Here is a 20,540-nt window from a genome sequence, read left to right on the forward strand (position 1 = left end):
TGACTACATGATGAACAGCGGACGTGACTAGTGTATTTAAATGAGAGTTTTGTGTCAATATTATTTATGTCAGATGAGTAGGACTTTGATGTGTGGTTAAAAACAGAAATTGAGGAATAAAGATGAAGTTTCCGTTTCAATAAGCCACCCACGCGCTTTTCTTGAGAAGGTTGACTAGCTAGCGTGATTGAACAAAATAATAGAGACCTTACGCAACAGGACGGCAGAATGAGGACGGCGACCGTGGACCGCGCGAGCACTGGTCCGAGCACGCGAGGGTTGACGTTGCCGTCCTAAACGTAAACAAACCTTACGCAATACAACGCGACATGCACAGGCCCCGAAGGAAAAATGGCCACCTTCAGGGAGGCAAGAGAGGCTCTTTTGCTTGCTAATGCCTTGGATTTGATCGCCGATGAAGAAATGCTGTTACTCTACGACGTTAACACTTCAAAGAATCTTGACATTCCTTACTGGAAGTACGAAAAATTCAATCTGGACTCTCTTTCCGACGACGAATGCAAAAGCGAATTCCGTTTCTTAAAACATGATATCTACAATCTGCTCGACGTTCTGGATCTTCCTGACAAAATTACCTGCCCAAATCGTTTTTATGTTTACAGTGATGAAGCGCTATGTTTGCTTCTGCGTCGTTTTGCCTTTCCATGCAGGTACGAAGACCTTGTTCCCCGATTTGGAAGGCCTGTACCGCAATTATGTATGGTGGTGTCTGAGATGATGGATATTCTTTATGCCCGCTTCGGACAGTTGTTTTCTGGTATTAATCAGCCATGGCTATCACAAGCAAATCTAGTTGATTTTGCAGAAGCTATCTACAATAAAGGAGCCGCCCTTGACAACTGTTGGGGATTTATAGACGGAACTGTACGACCAGTTGCTAGGCCTGGCGAAAACCAAAGAGTATTGTACAATGGCCACAAGAGAGTGCATGCGATAAAGTTTCAAAGTGTAGTTGCACCAAATGGTCTGATCGTAAACCTTTTTGGACCTGTGGAAGGATGCAGACACGACAGCGGAATGTTAGCCATGTCTGGTTTGTTGCCAATGTTAGAAGCTCACTGTGTATCTCCAACAGGCCAACCGTTATGTTTATATGGTGACCCTGCATACCCCTTGAGGGTCCACCTGCAGGGTCCATTTAAGGGTGCTGCCCTAACAGCACCACAGCAACTGTTTAACAAATCGATGAGTAAAGTAAGAACAGCAGTAGAGTGGGTTTTTGGTGACATTTTAGAGTACTTTTCGTTTTTAGATTTTAAAAGAAATCTTAAGGTTGGACTCAGTGCAGTAGGAAAAATGTATATCATTTGTGCCCTGTTGAGAAATGCCCACTCATGTACATATGGGTCGACAACTTCTTCTTTCTTTGGTGTTGAACCGCCTCCATTAGACCAGTACTTTATTTAAGGAAATGTTATCAGAGATTCTTGTAAGATATGGGTCAATGCGCCCAGAGGAGGGAGGGGGGGGGAGGGTACTTTGTAATATACATGATGGGGAGGTTCAAAGTACTCTTTTGGTTTGAAAATTTACCCCCACAGATTTTTTTGGTCAACAGTGAATAAGTCACATATTTTGGGGGGTTTACAGGTACACAAATTCATGTCAAATTCTTTCTGCTTCATTGAATACGTCAGTAGGTTTTTTTTGGTGTAACATTTCAAGCTCATGTATTTTTTGGGTTTCTTATAGGGAGCTCTGTCAGACACCCCTATCATGTATTCTGCAAGTATCCCCCACCCCCCAACTGGGATTGTGCTATGGCTTCATCAGTACCTGAAGCCTGCTTATCTTTACCCTGCCATTTGTTAGGAGTTTTTTTTAAGTGTTGCAAATGCCTCATGGAGGGACCAGATTACATTTACAAATGACCGGGCATGCACACGATCACGACCTTTAAAAGAGTGCAAATGACCAATATGTAACCTGCAGTAGAATGAAGAAAGTGTATCAGTGTATTGAAATACTTCAAGGTTATAATTACTGTTTATGGAATTGTAACCTGGTTCAATTGTAACTATCAAAATGAAATTTTGAGAAAATTGTGCCAAATAGTTTGAATTTTTGAAGCTAGCTTAAATTATGTAAAACATTTCTATTATGGTAATCATTTTCAAGTTTTCTCATTTTTTTCAGCTAATAATTATTATAACTTGTAATTTAATTGCAAAATTCTTTGTTTCAAATTGTAAGGTATTTTCATATGCATATTTTTTCTCATATTTCAAGATTAATAACAACTGAAAATTAAAACACTAATTTTGGAAGTCTCTTTTTCCAAATTCTCTGGCATGATCCACAGACATTGATTAAGACTAAAAAAATCGATCTGACTGTTATACTTGATGAGTGTATGTGGTAATATGCCTCGTCTGTATGCAACAGGGTCTGGGTGAGAAATCCCACATCCCATCATGTTTATACATCTTTTTACCGCTTCCCGGAGAGAGATATAAATCATGAATCCCATCAAAATATTTGGCTTCTCCTGAATCCCCTAGGGCTATATTTGGGTCAATTATCTCATATCCCAAAAATGCCCTTTATTAATGAGACCCAGCGGTATAACAAATCATTGTTGCATGCTCTGTCAAGATTTCAGTGGCTCATACAGGCTTGTGAAGGACCATTTTGGATCCCATAATCAATAGAATTGTCAGACCAATCCAGTTTTTTAAAACTTTTTTCAGTTTTATGAACCTGCTCAAAATTTTTACTTGATATATATTTTCACTGTACATGTGAATTTGACAATTTAAGAATGGGCATGCTTAAAAAATTCTGAAGTTAACTTTATAAATACTGAAAAGCAATTATAAATGCATTTTTAAAGCATTTTTCTTAACCATTAAATTTCTTGAATTAAAAGACAATTAACTCACTGTTAGTCTTATTTTGCTCTTTGTACAATGGAATAATATTAAATGTCTCAGCTGATCGATACATTGGATTATACACAATCTGTTACAGCTCACAGCAGATCATAAAAGCCAAGATAAAATTGGCAAAAATATATAATTATGCTATATATGCATACATGTAAAAATGTAAATGTTTATATATATATATATATATAATAAAATGCGAATGATTTAAATAAATGTGAAACTTTGAAATCTTACAGAGTCTTAAAGAACACTTTTTACTTGGTGATTTTCTCAATAAGTGCCAAGAGCATTTGATTTTGCAGTTGCTGCTGCTGAATTTGAACTTGCATTTGCTGTTGTTGTTGTTGTTGCTGTTGCTGCAGTTGCTGTTGCATATACTGGAACATCTGAAGTTGTGCAGATTGTTCTTTCTTTTTTACTTCTAATTCCTCTTGTCTTAGCTCAAACTCCCGTTCTACCTTTTCCCTCAAATACACGAGGGTTTCTGATCCTGATGATCTCTTTCTCGGTGTTGTTTGTTGCCCATCCTCAGCTGTTGCCTTTCTTTTCTGAGTCTCCCCCAGCTTCTCCATCGACCTGTTTCTCATCTCTTCTGCCTTTTTCCTTTCATTCTCCTTATTTTGGTCATTCTTCTCTGACTGTTCTCCGGCGTCTCTTTCACTTTCCTCAAACTGTTCCACTATCTGTTCCAGCAACTTGTCTGTTTCTGTCATCTCAGGGGATATCCCACTTGCTCGTTCTTCCTCAGCCATTTTGTTCTTGAATTTCTTTGAAAGTAATTGATACCTGTCCCTGACTGCTCTCTTGTTACGGAGCCGATCATGGAATAATTCTGTGGCATTTAGCCTTGCCGTAATGCCCTCCCACACTTGCCCTCTATCTCTTGTTGATGGTTTGAATTTGTAAGGCTGTGACACCACAATTTCTTGTAAAAGAAGCAGGTCACACTCCTGTGTCCACTCCATTTTAAAAAGATGCCTATTTTAGGGTATGAAATATAATCAAATAATTAATTTATTACCAAATAAAAAGAATAAAGAAAATGGGCCCCTACAAGGCGAACACTGAGTATGCTGTCCTATTTCCGGACTTCTTTTACAATCATATACACAGTTATATCATACCTTGAAACGGCACTAATACCATCTAAAATTTTATCTACCTTTATTACATGAAATTTGAATTAATGCCGCCTCGAAAGTGTCGCTAAATTAAAGTGAGTACACTGTGAAATTTTGCCATCTGTATGTCTATGGGATAAAATGTTGCCATCTGCAAAAGTTGAATGATTTTTTTTATATATATTTAAATCAAGTTATGACATTTACAATTTTATCAAATACATTTTCGCATCAAATAAGCTTAAATATTTTGAATTCGCAAAAGTTTCAGTTCGTGAAATCGCTAAAACTAAGTGACTTATGTTCCAAAATTTTACGAAAAATCGCTAAATTAAAGTGTCGCTAAATGGGAAATTTTCAAAATCGCTAAATTAACATGTCGCTAACATTTCATGCAATAAGGTATACGATTTAAAATTTAATCTATATCTATCTTTATTATAAATTTTGTTACTTTCACTGCAACAAGGGCTGTGAATTTTTATCGCATAAAGACGGCTCCGGCTCTTAGTTTTTATCCGTAATTACGATGAGAGTTAGTCAAGAAGTTGTCACTTTACTAAACTGCCAACAGAGAAAACCTTAAATGCTTACAATCCTTACTAATTCATTTCTACTTGTGCCCAAAAAATAACAAATTATTGCTCATTAGGCGAAAACAGCGACATGTAAACACACCATTTTGCGTAACAAGTTCGCTTCATTTGCCGTTTGTAAAAAGACCTATCACCAGACACAGAGGCTCATAACTAAAGAAATAATATGTTTCTATGCTATAACCGAAGAAAAGACAGTTTAGATTAAAATAAGGGGATAAAAATACTCACGTTCTCCTCACAACCTCAGTCGCCTTGTTTTCAAGTCGTGAACGTCAAGAGGACGGCAGTCTCAAACCGGAAGTTGCGTCAAATGGCTCACGAATCAGGTTGTCACGCGCGTCACACGATCAATTTTGCTGTCCTCTCCCTTCTGCCGTCCTGTTGCGTAAGGTCTCTAATATCTGTACATGTCGTTTATGTTATGAGGATTCGAATTCACTCGCTACAGCAATCGGGGTAAAATTTCCGCACAGCCCCATACTATTGTAAAACAAATCTGTTTTCCCAATGGCAATCTATTGTTTTTGTCATTGTTTTCTCTATCCAAGAACTGAATGCATAATGAAGTATGGGGCTGTGCGGAAATTTTACCGCAATCGGAACAACGAAATCGAGTCAATCACAAGCTGCTTCGATAAAATCAGGAAATTCCAGGCGAACGAAGACCTCCATCAGCGAAACGTCAGTAAATTCGAGAGCGAGTTTTAGTCGCTCGAGGCCGCCGCCAAACCGCAATGCTGAAAACGGAAATGACGTTGTCAGAGCGTGACCACTCTGGAGCGTGACAGTGAAAAAAGAAGAGCGGCAATTAACGAAGGAAATCGCCATCGCCGAAGCCGAAGAAAAGGCAATTAATGAGGTTCTGATCGACGAACGAAAGGAAATTGTGATAAAACAAGAGCCACTAAATCCATCAGTGTCATCAGTTATCCCAATCTCTACGCTCATCACGTACGGGAAACCACAGAAACAGAACCAAAAGTCACGCCAACCCAAGGCTAAGATAATCATGACAATTTGCACACCATGGTGCCAGTGCAAACGCAACAACGAGAACATTTCGCGATTAAACAAGAAATGAATCCAGCCAATTCTCAGCCAATTTATTACGAAACACCCTTTCAAGAACCATTAAGGCAACTAATAAACCTGCAGACCAAACAAGCAGAACTTAGTTCCCAGCTAGTAGAGCAGCAAAAAACGAAACATTCTGCCAGTTTAAGAACCGCCTGTTTTCTCAGGAAATGCTTTCGACTACCCGGCGTTTACGACGGCGTTCGACACCATTATTTCAGAAAACGTCTCATCGAATAAATACCGCCTTTATTTCCTCGAAAAGTACACCGTAGGAAGGGCAAATGAGATTGTAAGGGGAATTCTACCCGGTGATTCCGAAAGCGCACACACCGAAGCGCAAAAACTTTTGGATCATAGATTTGGCAACCCAGTGCACGTAGCGGAGGCTTACAAATCACGCCTACTTAATTGGTCTCACATTAAGGACGGAGATAGTGCCGGAATACAAGCCCTCTCTGACTTTCTCTTTCGTTGTCACGAGGCTGTAAAAATCGTAGGATTCAGTGGCAAACTTGAGTGGTGTAGTCGCCGGACGTCTTGAAAAGGGAAAGAAAGGGCCTTGAAACTACAAAGGATTACAGAGGCAAAGGACGAAGCAAGGCAGACAGCTCTGCCATTAACACCATCCAGGAACAGTGCTCGCTATGCAAGGGGACACACCCCCTCACTAAATGTCAGGAGTTCAAGAAGAAAAGGGTAGAGGAGAGAAGAGAGTTTGTAAAAACCAAGGGGCTTTGTTTTGGCTGCCTGAAATCAGGTCACTTGTCCAGCAGCTGTCGATTCCGGCTTACCTGCGAAGAGTGTGGCAAACCTCACCCAACCCTCCTTCATATATCCGTTCAAGCCGCTAAGCGCCCTCCAAGAAACAGTAAACAAAGGAATTCTAACTTACAAGCCAAGAACCTCCCGATCACCGCCGGATTTGCTTCCATTACCTCGGCAACGAGTCAATGAGCTAGGACAAGAGTGTGTGTGGTTCAACAAGTTCACTTGACGTTGAAACCACCACCTCTATGATTGTGCCGGTTGTGGTTCACCATATGGATCACCCACACGTTGAAGTGAGCGTCTGCGCGCTACTCGACGACGGAAGCGACTCCACGTTCGTGACAAATTCCACCCTCAGGGAGCTTGGACTGGAAGGAACTGCAGTGTCCCTCAAGCTTAACACCATGCATGGTAAGGAGCGCATACCTGCACAGAAAGTCGAGGGTCTGATTGTTCAAAGGCTGCACAAGCAAACGGTGGTAGAACTTCCGAAGGCGTACTCGAAAGAATTAATCCCAGCAAGGAGAAACCAAATACCGACCCCTGAAATCGCAGGTGAATGGCAACATCTAACGAAGATAAAGGATGAGATACCTCCTATACAGCATGATGTCGAAGTCGACCTTCTGATAGGTTGTAATTGTCCAAAGGCCCTCAAGCCCCAAGAAGTTATCCTTGGAAACGACAACGACCCTTACCCGGTAAAAACTAAACTTGGATGGGGAATCATTGGTCCAGTGAGTCCTTCCTCTCTAAACAACGAAGACGACGCTTCTTTCTGTCATAGGATCGTCACTTGTGAAGTTGGTAACAAGAGGCGTGACGGAATATTTATAGTCGATAACCAGACGAAGGATGTTATCAACCCCTTTGAAGTCCGAAGAATGTTCGAAATGAACTTTTCTGAACAGTACCATTATGTTAAAGAGTTTTCCCAGGAAGATCGGAAGTTTCTGGAAATCGTTAAGTGCGGCATCAGCCTTCAAGACGGTCATTACGAGCACTACCCACGAAGGACAGAAATCTGTTATTACCAAACAACCGCGAAATGGTTTGAAACCGACTCAATCCCCTCAAGAAACGACTTGAATCCAGCGAAACATATCGCCAGCACTACTGTCGAACGTCGAAGGCAGTCGAACTGGTGAAGGACATCAAAGAAATGTGTAAACGAGGTGGCTTTAACCTACACAAGTTTACGTCCAACACTGAGAAAAGAAGTTATCTAGCAGATTCCATTCTCCGATAGAGCAGAGGGCATGAAAGACATGGATTTTAGTCGCGAACCCCTACCCATGGTACGCGCCTTAGGAGTGCAGTGGTGTATAGAGTCGGTTACCTTCAATTTCGCTATCTCCCCTAAAGACAGACCTTGTACAAGACGCGGAATTCGATGTACGACCCGCTCGGTTTCGTCGCTCCAGTCCTATCAGAAGGCAAGACCATTCTACAGGAGCTTTGCCGTAATAACGTCTGGTTCCCTTGTTTCGAGGGTGTCGAGGAAGGCGATCTTGTTGTTATCCTCAGTTTCCATGGTGAAGCGGATGGACGGGTGTTGTTAGTCGAGGTGGCTCAGAAAATTATCCGCGTTGTGCTGTTTAATGACGGTGAACGTGTCATCTGCATAGCGCTTCCATATTCTCGGTGGTTCTGGGGCGTTAGTTAAGGTTTGTTCTTCGAAGGCTTCCATGTACAGATCGGCAATTACGGCGGAAATCGGGCTACCCATCGGTGCTCCTTCCTACGAGTTCGCCCGGCGGTACCCACCAAAGGCGCCCGAAAAGCCGCAGAACTAACATCCTTGCGATTTCTGAGGGAACGAATACGACTGATTAGGAGAGCCATAACAGACGCGAAGAAGGAAGCCGAATCCGAAGAAAGTAATATCAGATCCACCCTCTCCAAAGAAGATGCGAAGATTCTACTAGAACAGATCAGTACTAACACCTAGCGAGTCTTCAACAATATCAATGAGCGACAGAAAAAAAAATTCGAGGAAGCTTCTCCTCGAACAGAAAGCAGCCAGCGAGTCAACCTCGACACCCAACGTTGACCAAACATTATTATTAGGTCATTAACCTGTCTTCCAGAACACTCAGCGACACAGAATCCATCCTGCTCAAGAAAGGACCAAACTTCGTCGTTACGCTGACCAACATTCCGGCCACAGAAATAATCGCGAAGGTAGAAACAGCCATCAGACCATGCCACTCGGCACGGAACAAGCCGACACAGTCCGAAGAACCGTGAACAACGTACTTCAAATGGCCGTACCACCCAAGCCTAACATCACAACGGAAATGCGAAATGCGCTAAAAAGTCTCAAACAGGATCATTCCATCATGATCCTACCAGCAGACAAAGGCTGTGCGAGTGTAGTTCTCGACACGGAAACCTACCACTCCAAGATGCCAACACTGATCGAGACCGGACCCTACAACTCCTGAACAAAGACCCAACAGACCGCTTGAGCCGAAAAGCCACAGAAAAGCTGCCACAACTCAAACGAAGCGGGAACCTATCGGAGATCGAATACAACAAAATCAGGCCGAGGCAGAAGCAACCACCCAGAATCTACAGCAAAAATACACAAAGCCAACACACCGCTCAGACCCATAGTGTCCTGTGTCAACACCCTTGCTTACGACCTATCGGGTCACCTAGCTAGAATTTTGTCTCTGTCGGAAATGAGACTAAAGAATCTGCTATGTTCCGAAACTTCACGTTTTATTTTATAAAATCAACTTAATCTCCCGCTCTCTCTCACCGTTTTCTGTCCCACGCTCTGGTCTCTCTCATTTTAAATATATAATATGATCCTATTGTTCAATCATCTGTCACTTATCGCAAAAAGTCAACCGGAAATCAATTAACGCTGAATAATCTTTCACACACTCCCCTGTTTTTCTCAACGGAGAAAAACACTAGAATGGCGCGCTCGATAAAATTTGAAATTCAATGAACGAAACAGAAAGTTAGTCCACTATATCAGTTCAGTGTTCCTAAATATCTCTAATCAGCATCAATGTTCGCGTCTTGAACGCGATAACGAGCGGCTACCGCTGCATCCCCCCTGGGCCTGAATGTCAGGGCTAAGGGGTTGAGCTGTAGAGGAGCCTGTACATTCTCCCGATCGCAGGACAGCTCCAGTGGGTAAAGGTGTTGTACCGCCCGTTCAAGTGTTCCTTTCCCCGCTCGAAGTTTGGCAGCTCGAACGATTCCGTCTCGTCCCGAAATCAGATCTTCCACGATTCCAATTTTCCATTTATTGCGATTTCGTTCCTCGTCCTTGATGATGACTACCTCTCCTTTGGCCAAGGGCATGGTTTGACCCTTGTGTTTCATCCGGTGTCGTTCTCTCAACCCTCGTAAATATTCGGTAGTCCACCTGGTCCACAAAGCCTGCTTGCACCTTCGCAAATATTTAGCTCTTCTTCGCAGATCAAATTCTCTTAGATGGTGTGGTTCCAGTTCTGGTAGCTGGTTTGATCGAAGAAATAGCAGTGAGTTAGGGGTAAGCACGGGTAACTGTATGTCGTCTTCGACGTAACATAAAGGGCGATTATTCAAAGCAATCTCCACATCCAGTACCACTTCACACAGCTCTATCCAGGTCAACATTCCGCATCCGATAGTCTTGTTTAAAGCTGTTTTTACCAGTGCGATGAGGCGCTCGAACTGTCCTCCCCACCAAGCGGCGCGGCTGAGGTTGAATTGCCACTTGATGTTCTCATGTGCTAAGTAATCTTGTGTCTTCTCGTCACGCATAACTTGTTTGAGCCACTTCTCGGCGCCAACAAAGGTTTTTCCATTGTCGGAATATATCTTCTTCGGACGCCCACGGCGCACGATGAGTCGTTTTAGACTTCTTAGGAATTCACTGGTTTCCAGGCTTGGTAGTACTTCCAGGAATAATCCTCGGGTAAGACTGCACGCGTACAATGCGAGATAGGCCTTTCCTTCTGTTTTGGCTCTGATACGGTACTTGATGGGCCCTGCAAAATCGACTCCGATAACCTCAAATGGGGTGCTCCCCTCTGAAACCGCTTGCAGCCTGAACACGCTCTGAGAACTTGTTTTACGAGTGCCCTTAAACGCGGTACCCAGTATAGCTCTCGCACTTTGGTCATGGTAAGGGCCACTCCTCCGTGCAGTGTGTCGACATGTGATCGGTGAACTAACTTGCGAGTGAAGGGCGAGGAGTCTGGCAGAAAGATGGGGTAATGGCCTTGAATTCTTCCCCTACACTCTAATATTCCCTCTTGGTTTCCTTGCACATTCAACTGTAAACGATCTTCATCAAATTTCTGGCTCGACTTTGCTTGTTGTTGAGATCGCTTGATCCAGAACGTTGTCTGTTTCTTTATTTCTTCAGTTGTAAGGGGACCAACGATTCTCTGTTTACAGACGGTTCTTATGTTGTGGAGGAATCTCCAGACCCAAGCACCCACTCGCAACACACGCCACAGCTCGTACTTCTCCAGCAGCGCATCGAAGGCGTCGCTGTTCTCTGTTTTCTCTACTGCTAGAGCAAACAACTCGCGAGTTTGTTTCACTTCTTCCGCTTTTGATTCTTGAGTAGATGTCGTTACAAGGTCTGGCGGCCAGTCCTGCGGTTTTGCTAACTAGCTTGGTCCCTGCCACCAAAGAGCTGTCAATCTACTAACATCTCCTCCCCGACTCCCCACGTCCGCAGGATTCTCCTCTGTTGGTACATGCCTCCAGTTTATTTCTTTTTCTTGGATCTTCCTCACTCGATTTCCCACGAACTGTTTGTATTCGCCATGACCACGGATCCAGTGCAGTGCGACTGTGCTATCCAGCCAACCATAGACACTTCTTACGGGAAAACCCTTCAGGACTTCTTTCACATTTTGTACTAGGTTCGCAGCCATATGTCCAGCCACTAGTTCTAATCGGGGAATCGTGAGTCCTTTCTTCGCGAGCCGCGACTTTGCCGTCACGATGCCTCGATTCGTGCCTGATGGTTGCTCCACCACTGCATAAACCGCGGCTGCAACTCCTTTCCCGCTTGCGTCCCCGAATGTGTGTAAGTCGATTGATAATATCTTCCCTAAATGCTTGACGACATTTCTTGGCGCGTTCACGTGCTCTGGAAGTCCTTGCTCCCATTTCTTCCATTTGGCTTGTAAGTCACTTGGTAAGGGCCTATCCCACGCGATCTTCGTGTCGCAGGCGTCTCTGTAGAGCATTTTTCCGGAGAGGGTCACGGGTGAAGCCAGACCGAGTGGATCGTAGATTTTTGCGACTTTTCCAAGGATACCTCTTTTTGTCGGCTCAGCGGTTGAAATCGGGAAGCTGACTTGAATTTCGTCCTTTTCTTTGTCCCAGGGGACTCCTAACAGTTTTGATTCGCCCTTTCTGGTTCCCAGTTCTTGTTTGGCGTAACTCTGACTTTCTTCATCTACAGTCGCAGTTTCAACTTCTAGTTCCCGATCGTTGGAATGCCACTTGTGCAGCTTGAAAGTCGCCTCACCAAAGATGGTCGTGGCTGTCATCTTGATTTCTAACGCTTGTTCTGTTGTCTCCCCACCACTGATTAAATCATCCACGTACATACTGCGCTCTATCTCCTCTACTAATTCCGGGTTCACCATTTTGTATCGCTGTACATGTTCTTTGATAACTGCGGCCAAGAGGAATGGAGACGGTGCCAAACCAAAAAGTAGTCGAGTGAATCGCAAGGTATCTACTTGTTTGCTTGCCAGATCCTTTATCCAATGAAAGCGTAAGGCATCTCGGTCTTCTCTTCGGACGCGAATTTGCAAAAATGCTTGTTTTAAGTCGCCAGCTATTGCCACGGGATAGAACCTATTTCGTACCAGCACGTTCCAAAGCTGGTTCTGTAGTGGAGGGCCGATTTCGAGGCACTCGTTGAGTGAGGGGACACTTGCATTAGCTCTTGCAGAAGCATCATAAACAATGCGTATCTTTGTAGATTCTGCATTCTCGCGTACGACCGCTTTATGAGGAATGTAGAACTCTTTTCCGTCCTTGACCACCTCGTCAGCGTGTTCTACGATCCCTTGACTCAGTTGAGTCTGGATAATGTCGTTGTACCTCTCCAGCTCGCCTTGTATCTCTAACTTCCGCACGAGATTTTTGAGACGTTTTAAACTTCCAGTGTGATTGTTCGGTAGGGGGGGGGTGATTTCCTTTCCAGGGCAAGTTCGTCTCGTACCAGCCTTCCGAACTCCTAGTTAGTTGCTCTTTGAATTCTTCGTAAACCGTTTCCTGGTCTCCACTTGGATTGTCCTTTAGCCCCAAGACGTCTAACTTGCACAATTCTTCGTAATCAATTGCGTAATCAACCTCTTTGTGTTGGCGTAGTTTCGTTTGCGTGAAATGTTTTCTCGCGATCGCGGAATTTAGCACCTTGCTTCCCCGCATTATCCGCGCCGCTCCCAATGGGGTTGATTTCCTTCCAACTTTTCAAAGCTTTTATCAACTGTGGGAAGTCCCAGTCCTGCCAGTCCATTTGTCCTCTCACTAGATCTGCTTTTACACCCTTTAGTTTGTCGAGCACACTCCTTACATTTCCAGTGACGTCTTTCAATTTGCCCAGTGTCTCCAAAGATTACACATAGTACACGAGCTTCTTGTAAAATTCGTGGACAGGCGCAGGTTGTGTTCCTGTAATGACAGGCAAATTCGCGATGTTCTGGACGTACGCATTCACGATCTCGCTCGTTTTCCCATATTCGCCGATGAGGATATTCTTTGCCCTTTCGTAGCCCTCTGTTGTGAAAGGCAGTCCGTCTATCTCCGCTCGAACCTTTGGATCTACCAGCTCTTTTAGGTATGCAAACTTGGTCACAGATGCAAGGTTTGCTTTATCAATTTCAGCTTGAAATTTGTTCCAGAACGGCAGCCATGCTTCATACGTCCCATTAAACTTTGTGATCTGTAGTTTCGGTAGCTTTGTTGTCCTTTGTTCAGTCTGATTAACCTTCTCAACAGGTTGCTGTTTTGCCTTGGTCTCTTCCAGTTGGCGTTCGAATTCTAGCTTCATCTCCATTTGCTGTCTTTCGAATTTAAGCTCCTCTTCACGAGCACGGGCTTTCCTTTCTTCTTCGTCCTTGTCAGCTTTCGATGTTCGATCTCTCCATTCGTCTCCACGAGCCATTTTTCTAGTCGCGAAACTTCTTCGTCAGCTTCGGCGATCGGTTCTTCAATGCTGCTGCTCCAACTTCCAACGTCTTCTGCACTTTTCCCGGCCTTGAACATGGTCTGTTCAACCTTTAGTTTAAGCGCGTCTACTTCTTTTACTAATGCTTGTAGGTTGTCGCGATGTCGCGCGACCGCTCCTAGGTTTCCCTTTTCCACAATGCCACGTGTTTTTCCATTAGTGTACAGCAACATCTGCAATTTAGCCTCTGCTTCTTTGGTTAGTTCCTCCATGCTTCGCGCGTCCCGTCGGAGGTGCCACTGTGTCGGAAATGAGACTAAAGAATCTGCTATGTTCCGAAACTTCACGTTTTATTTTATAAAATCAACTTAATCTCCCGCTCTCTCTCACCGTTTTCTGTCCCACGCTCTGGTCTCTCTCATTTTAAATATATAATATGATCCTATTGTTCAATCATCTGTCACTTATCGCAAAAAGTCAACCGGAAATCAATTAACGCTGAATAATCTTTCACAGTCTCCTCTCACAGGTAACTCCAACTACACAGTGAAGAACTCAGGAGAATTTGCGAACATCATCAGCAAAGAGACCATCCAAACAGACGAAGCAATGATATCCTTTGACGTCGAGTCGCTATTCACCAACGTCCCTATAGAAGAAACAGTACAGGCCGCGTTACATAGTCTCAACAACGATCTGAGCTTACCAGAACGCACAGCGCTCACACCTACCCAGATTGCAGACCTTCTAAATTTCGTCCTGAGATCCACATATACTCGATATAGGCGTGGTGCTTAGCCACTTGTCGAAGGAATGAAGGAAACCAGCTGTTGAGGAATTTCTTTTTAATTTCAAGCTGGGTTTTGATGATCGTAGGGAGACGTTGAGTTTGTCGCTCAAAAACATTGTGGTCCATAACAGCGTAAAATCATTAATGATGGAAACAAATTAGCAGAAAGGAGGGCTAGTTCATTGCGTTCCGTATGCTGAATCTCGGGAGAAACTACAAGAATTCTCTCAGAGCGTTTGCGTGTTGTTTTGTAAATAACATTGTAACGTATTTTAATTTGTTTGTGTGTCCTTTTAAGCAACGAGATATGTCTGTTATGATCAGAGTGCCAATTTTTATTCCTTAATTATGATCTTCTCCACACTGTGCGTAGTTCATGACCTGATATTTTAAGGAAAATCATCGAGAAGGCGCCTTCCGATCACCTTTGTTTACTTTGCAAGTCACGCAAGCGCGCAAGCGTAACGACCTATCACTTTCACGCAACGTTTTAGAATCCGTTTACAATCCCTGTACCTTAGTGCCAACCGATTTTCAATTGTATAGGAAAATGAAACACAAATTTTATTTTCGTTTTGGAAACGAAATAGTCAGTCGTTTTTCAAATTGGACTTCCATTTTCGTTTTTCATTTTTTCCCCGCCGGGAGAGGAAACGGAATTCGAATTCTCTTTATACTCTCCGTTTTTCTTTATTGTGACTTTTGAAAAAACGGATTTTAATTTTCTTTTTTCGTTTTCGTGTGTAATTTGGAAAACGGATTACAAGTCGTTTTTTGTTTTCGGCCAATGGCAATGAAACTGACAATCTTTGTTTAGGCGGGAATATTTAGGCACTAAGATGGCGGCGTTAGAAAATCTCATAGATAAAGACTTTGTCCGCCGGTTTCTTATGAAACAGACACATACTTACGAGGAGCTTGTCACTAAAATCAAGACTCGATATCCGAATCTAAAAGGCTGTACTTTACGAAGCGTGAAAAGGTTATGCAATCACTAAGAAATAAGGAATAAGGTTCGAATAGAGCGCTTAAGTGCCGCTCTCACTAAGAGCGCTCCTCTCGACTTCCCGTCGGAAAAAAAGTTTTCTTTTATTTTTTTCCCATGAAATGGGTTTAGGACACATGTTTCAAAGATAGTTTAATTGTTCTCCAATCCTTTTTTTTGCGTCGCCACATGCCAAAAATGACTTTTGGCTAGACCACCCGTGTGGACGGCGACCGAAAGTGTAAATTTTACAGATTTTGTCTAGCGCGTAGCGGCTGCTATAATCAGCTCACGGAATTTTATCTTGCTACAAGTTACAAGGTGCATTCATTTAGTTCACAGACAAAATATGGAAACTTTAGCTGAAATATTTTTCATACAAGTGTGATTAGAGGAGACCTTTATTTGCATATCAAAATTCACCAATTTGTACCAAAGAATTCTCAAAATGCAGGCGTTGATCGGGCTAAAAAAGCATATCAGTGTATAGTTTATACACTAATGAGGTCACCGATTGCCTCAAATCCGCGGGTATATCTGGGCATAGGGTAAAATATGGACTGGACCATTTTTTGGACTATTTTTTGGACCATTTTTTGGACCATTTTTTGGACCATTTTTTGGACCATTTTATAGGGGGGAAGCATATCATTAGTACTCAGGGAGGGGTGGGATGTAGTCTACTCTTACTGAGGGAGATGTGGGAGGCAGAGTGTTATTACTCAGGGAGGGGTGAGAGAAGGACTATTGCTAGGTAGTGAGGGGTGAGAGGTGGATGTAAGAGTAAACACTACTTGTTAATGGAGCTTTTACTCGATCGTACAAATTATCTTCATCGGTTTTTCGACTGACTTTTTGAATGTTCTTCATTTCTGTCGTCCTGCGAAAGCGAAACCGCCAAGAGAACACTGGACTTTGATTTCTATTGAAAATATCGCGTTTAAAATCCTCTACTGTTGAGTTATGCCTGTGCCTTTTGAGTCGACATGTGTACCATCAGTTGCTTCACGTTTCCCTTCGTGTATACAGTATGTAACTAGTTATAGTTCTCACTAGAGCTGCCCCCGCCCTACAGTACCATTTTCTATTGTTTTTTTTTTTGAGTTGGGCTTGTTGTTTACAGTTGTGTAATTTTTCTGTTATGTTGTTACGGAATTGCGGCTCAGTACTTTGGTTTTAATAATTTTGGATCTCAAAATACTACAAGTGTACAAAATGTAGTTTTGGGAAGTGCTTGGGATGTTTTTTTTGCTGTGTGGTTCAACTTAGGATTTGTTTGTTCTTCACGATCAAGAAGAAGCAGAATGTAGGGACTTGGGTGAGTTTTGACATTGGAATGTTATAGGTGGCAGACTTGCCTCTGACAAATCCAGAAATTGCCGAGTCTTTCGGCTTTGTGCAATAAGCTTGATTTGCGGCTGACAAATCGGAGTTAACCGAGTCTTTCGGTCAAAATGCTAAACTTACACCGTCTTCTGAGCATCGGTGAAATTATTTTTGTATTAACTTCTGTATAACACAAATGAAACTCTATAACTCTGAGAATAATCCAACATCAAAGCAAACGAGTTAGAAGCTCAACTTTTTCATGTATTTGATATCTGGTTATACTTTAATTATGCTGCAAGTTCTTTGCTTTAAGTTCTCACGTTAGCTGACTGAGCTGTGGACCCTCCGCCGCCTTCGATCGAGACTTCACACAACTGTTTCTCTTTTGACGGATTTTGATCACCTTTTAAACTCAAAACTACCTTTAATTGTTAGAAAGATGCTATACACACTTACCGTTGGACTTGGAAACGCTTCTCGACGCTTTTCAGGGACGCTTAACTCGAAATCTCGACAAGGACAAAGCTTGTATCAAAGACGCCGATCTCAATAGTACTCGCGCGCGTTTTTGCTGGCCGCCCATGACCATTTGCGGGAAAAACGTTGATACCTTGCGGCCGTGCAAGCGATCAAATCGAGATTTTTTCTGGTTACGATCTACCGAAAATACCTACATTTTCTCTTCTCCAGTCTTCCTCTATATTACGCGGGGAGTCCTAAGGTGCCTCCTCGGGTTTTTGGCCCTCTGGGGCCAAAAACCCTGCGGGGGCAATTACTAAATTTATCGATCTTCCTTTTGTCATTCATCTTATCAGACGAGATCACGAAATTTCCGGTCCTTAGCCCTTAAAATTCACGTATTCACAAACAAAGGAGTTAATCACCAACACCGGAAATAGCGACCAGGCATTCCTCGCGACTCCCTTATGTTTGTTTTCCAATTTGCTCGGGCCGCTGCCAATCACTTCTTGTGTAAAAACCTACGTAACCTGCCAAGTGGAAGTACGTTGGCTACTGTTGCTTGCCGATATTTTCCGTCGGCAAAACGGAGAAGTCAGTAAATGTGACCGATTCTGCCCGGAAAATTTTATTGTCTGGAGCTTGGATATGTCAGGAGAATTTCATTGACAGCTGGATTAATTACACCCCATGTTGTGAAACCATTATGAAGACGTCGCGCTTTCCTTCGGTTTTTTTGTTACATACAAAAAGGGAAACGTGAGGCAACTGAAAGATGGTTCATGCTAACCCGTCGGTATCACTTAGCACTGGCACAAGTCGACCTAAGAGGCACACGTATAACTCCATAGTGGAGGATCGAAAACAGAAATGGAATTGGTGATATTTTCCATGACAATTATAGTCCAGTGTTCAAGTGCCAGTTTCGCATTCGCATGACAAAAGATTAAAGAAACGTTACGGCCCAGTGCAAAATTTTGACATACAAATAATCAGTCGAAAAGCCGCTCAAAATAATTTGTGATTCAATGAACACTCCATAAGTCAGTAGCAGTTACCAGTATATCAACTTCCCACCCCTCCCTGCGCAGTAGTACTTCTTTCTCCACTAGTAGTAACAGTCTCCCTACCATCCCTCCCTGAGAACTGAGAGACTGCATCCCACCCATCCCTAAGAAGTAATGTTTTGCCTCCCCCCCCCATAAAAAAATAGTCCATATTTTACCCTACGCCCCTAGGCAGAGGGTAAAATATGGACTGGACCATTTTTTGGACCATTTTTATACCTTTTCTTTTGGACCATTTTTTTTGGGGGGAGGCTGACCATTAGCACTTAGGGGTCGGTGGGATGCAGTCTATCAGCATTCAGGGAGGGATGGTAGGAAGACTGTTGTTACTGAGGGAGGGGTGGAGGACGAACTATCAGTACGCAGAGAGGGGTGGGAGGTTTATGTATGAGTAACTACTACTAATTATGGAGTGTTCATTGAATCATACAAATTGTTTTGAGCGGTTTTTCGACCGATTATTACTATGACAAAATTTTTGTGCTGGGTCGTAGCGTTTATTTCATTCTTGTCATGTGAATGCGAAACTGGCACTTAAACATTGGACTATAATTGTTATTGAAAATATCGCCATCTTCCACTGTTAAGTCATGCGTGTGCCTGTTTGGTCGACTTGTGCCAGTGCTAAGTGATACTCGTGAATCTTCTTTCAGTTGCCTCACGTTTCCCTTTTTGTATGTGACTATGGGCCTATCCGCACTAGCGACAAAATAAATTGTTAATATGGACAAATTTTCTGTCATTACCAACACTTGACAGGTGCGGATGGTTTGTCGTAACTCGACAATTTTTTGAGGCGGACAAATTTTTCAAGCGCGCCGCCGACAAAATTCGTCCCGGCAAAAGCTTGGGAAAATCTACTAAATAAACAAAACCGTGATAAACTTGTCTATCATATGTCGTAAACACTACCATTGGTGAATTTGACAACTTTTTGACAGCTTCAACATTTTTAGTGCGAATGCAACAGAGGAAACAAAAATTTGTCATGACAAAATTTGTCCTTTGATTTTGGCGGGACATTTCTAAATTTGTCTGCTAGTGCGGATATATAGACCCAAAAAAAGCGAAGCAAAAGCGCAATGTCTTTATAAATGGTTTCACAACATGAAAGGTGTGGGTGATTAACTCCTTTGTTTGGGAAACAAATAAAATCGATATTTGCGCTTTCCCATCTTTCCCATATTACAAGTTAAGCAGTGCTTTTGCTCGATACGAGAATATGGATTCCTATTCGAAATCGTTTGCTGATTATTTTATATAGTAAAGGTATAGACGTTAAAATTGCAAGAGCGCTCGTGAATTCTCTATGCTGCTAAGTTAAGGGCTAAGGACCGGAAATTTCTCGTCTGATAAGATGAATGACAAAAGGAAGATCGATAAATTTAGTAATTACATACTGTATACACGAAGGGAAACGTGAAGCAACTGATGGTACACATGTCGACTCAAAAGGCACAGGCATAACTCAACAGTAGAGGATCTTAAACGCGATATTTTCAATAGAAATCAAAGTCCAGTGTTCTCTTGGCGGTTTCGCTTTCGCAGGACGACAGAAATGAAGAACATTCAAAAAGTCAGTCGAAAAACCGATGAAGATAATTTGTACGATCGAGTAAAAGCTCCATTAACAAGTAGTGTTTACTCTTACATCCACCTCTCACCCCTCACTGCCTAGCAATAGTCCTTCTCTCACCCCTCCCTGAGTAATAACACTCTGCCTCCCACCCCTCCCTCAGTAAGAGTAGACTACATCCCACCCCTACCTGAGTACTAAGAGTATGCTTCCCCCCTATAAAATGGTCCAAAAAATGGTCCAAAAATGGTCCAAAAAATAGTCCAAAAAATGGTCCAAGAAATGGTCCAGTCCATATTTTACCCTATGCCGGTATATCTGTGGCTTTCATCCACCAACATCTTAAAAATTGCGCTCGTGTCAGTGATAATTTGCATAATTCTGAAACTCGACGAAGATCTCCTTTTGAGCATTCAAACTTCGTTTGTTTATCTTCTACGTTGAGGATTTTAGGTTTTCTTAACAACTGAATGGAGAATAGGTGCCGAGTTGTCCTAAAACGTTGCGTAAACGTGATCGGTTGTAACGCTTGCGCGCTTGCGTGACTTACAAAGAAAACAAAGGTGATTGTTAGGCGCCTTTTCGATCGCGAAACCGAGGGAGAGAGGACCTTTAATGTATCTGCGACAAAGCCGTGAAACCAGCTACCTATTAACCTAAAAAAAGAGGCGAAAACTGTTGCTTCTTTCAGAAAGGCCTTTCACAGACAT

At 42.8% G+C, this 20,540-nt stretch overlaps 2 protein-coding genes and 1 pseudogene across 2 annotated transcripts; 1 reads left to right on the top strand and 2 right to left on the bottom strand.

The window, feature by feature from the left end:
- Nucleotides 1-41: 41 nt before the first annotated feature.
- On the top strand, nucleotides 42-1,513 carry LOC136281195 (uncharacterized). Its single transcript, XM_066167453.1, has one exon. The coding sequence runs from the start codon at nucleotides 352-354 to the stop codon at nucleotides 1,426-1,428; it is 1,077 nt and encodes a 358-aa protein (XP_066023550.1). The 5' UTR covers nucleotides 42-351; the 3' UTR covers nucleotides 1,429-1,513.
- A 1,611-nt stretch (nucleotides 1,514-3,124) lies between these two features.
- On the bottom strand, nucleotides 3,125-5,149 carry LOC131798795 (putative uncharacterized protein DDB_G0274435). Its single transcript, XM_066167623.1, has 2 exons — nucleotides 4,858-5,149; nucleotides 3,125-3,887 (listed from the first exon to the last, which is right to left on the bottom strand). The coding sequence occupies exon 2, from the start codon at nucleotides 3,872-3,874 to the stop codon at nucleotides 3,164-3,166; it is 711 nt and encodes a 236-aa protein (XP_066023720.1). The 5' UTR covers nucleotides 3,875-3,887; nucleotides 4,858-5,149; the 3' UTR covers nucleotides 3,125-3,163.
- A 4,337-nt stretch (nucleotides 5,150-9,486) lies between these two features.
- On the bottom strand, nucleotides 9,487-12,885 carry LOC136280846 (uncharacterized; annotated as a pseudogene).
- Nucleotides 12,886-20,540: the final 7,655 nt, after the last annotated feature.

This window comes from Pocillopora verrucosa, chromosome 5 (assembly GCF_036669915.1).
Source record: "Pocillopora verrucosa isolate sample1 chromosome 5, ASM3666991v2, whole genome shotgun sequence".
NCBI lineage: Eukaryota > Metazoa > Cnidaria > Anthozoa > Scleractinia > Pocilloporidae > Pocillopora > Pocillopora verrucosa.

Bases quoted from the DNA above. Each gene is read 5' to 3' on its own strand.
- LOC136281195 (XM_066167453.1), top strand. From the start codon at position 352: ATGGCCACCTTCAGGGAGGCAAGAGAGGCTCTTTTGCTTGCTAATGCC.
- LOC131798795 (XM_066167623.1), bottom strand. From the start codon at position 3,874: ATGGAGTGGACACAGGAGTGTGACCTGCTTCTTTTACAAGAAATTGTG.